Source organism: Pteropus vampyrus, unplaced genomic scaffold (assembly GCF_000151845.1).
Source record: "Pteropus vampyrus isolate Shadow unplaced genomic scaffold, Pvam_2.0 Scaffold902, whole genome shotgun sequence".
NCBI classification, from domain to species: domain Eukaryota; kingdom Metazoa; phylum Chordata; class Mammalia; order Chiroptera; family Pteropodidae; genus Pteropus; species Pteropus vampyrus.
This window is the reverse complement of record NW_011889683.1, coordinates 21,327-21,632: the sequence shown is the minus strand read 5'-3', so window position 1 is coordinate 21,632 and position 306 is coordinate 21,327. Positions and strand designations below refer to the sequence as shown.

The following is a 306-nucleotide window of genomic DNA, read 5'->3' as shown; positions in this document are numbered from 1 at the left end:
GGATCTGAAAACCCACACGGACTCATTTTCCCGACCCACAGGAGGCGGGTGCTCTGGTCCCACTTTCCTCCGTCCTTGGAGGAGCCCCCGGCCCCCGAGGGAGAGGGGAGGCCCCGCGGCCCCTCGCACCTGCCCGCAGCAGCGTCTCCTTGCCGTTCTCCAGGTGTTTGCGGAGCCACTCCACGCACGTGCCCTCCAGGTAGGCCCTCCAGCTCTCCGCCCATCGGGCCTCATCCCACTTGCGCTGGATGTTCTGAGCCGCCCCCTCGGCCGCGGTCCAGGAGCGCAGGTCCTCGTTCAGCGCGA

The 306-nt window shown here is 69.0% G+C and overlaps 1 protein-coding gene across 1 annotated transcript in view; it reads right to left on the bottom strand.

Moving 5' to 3' along the window:
* The window catches only part of LOC105309864 (HLA class I histocompatibility antigen, B-54 alpha chain-like), a 6,567-nt gene that overhangs the window by 2,359 nt on the left and 3,902 nt on the right, over window positions 1–306 (bottom strand). Inside the window, exon 3 of the mRNA XM_011386075.2 lies at window positions 130–306. Coding sequence (XP_011384377.1) covers window positions 130–306 — 177 coding nt within the window. The remainder of the gene's footprint in view (window positions 1–129) is intronic.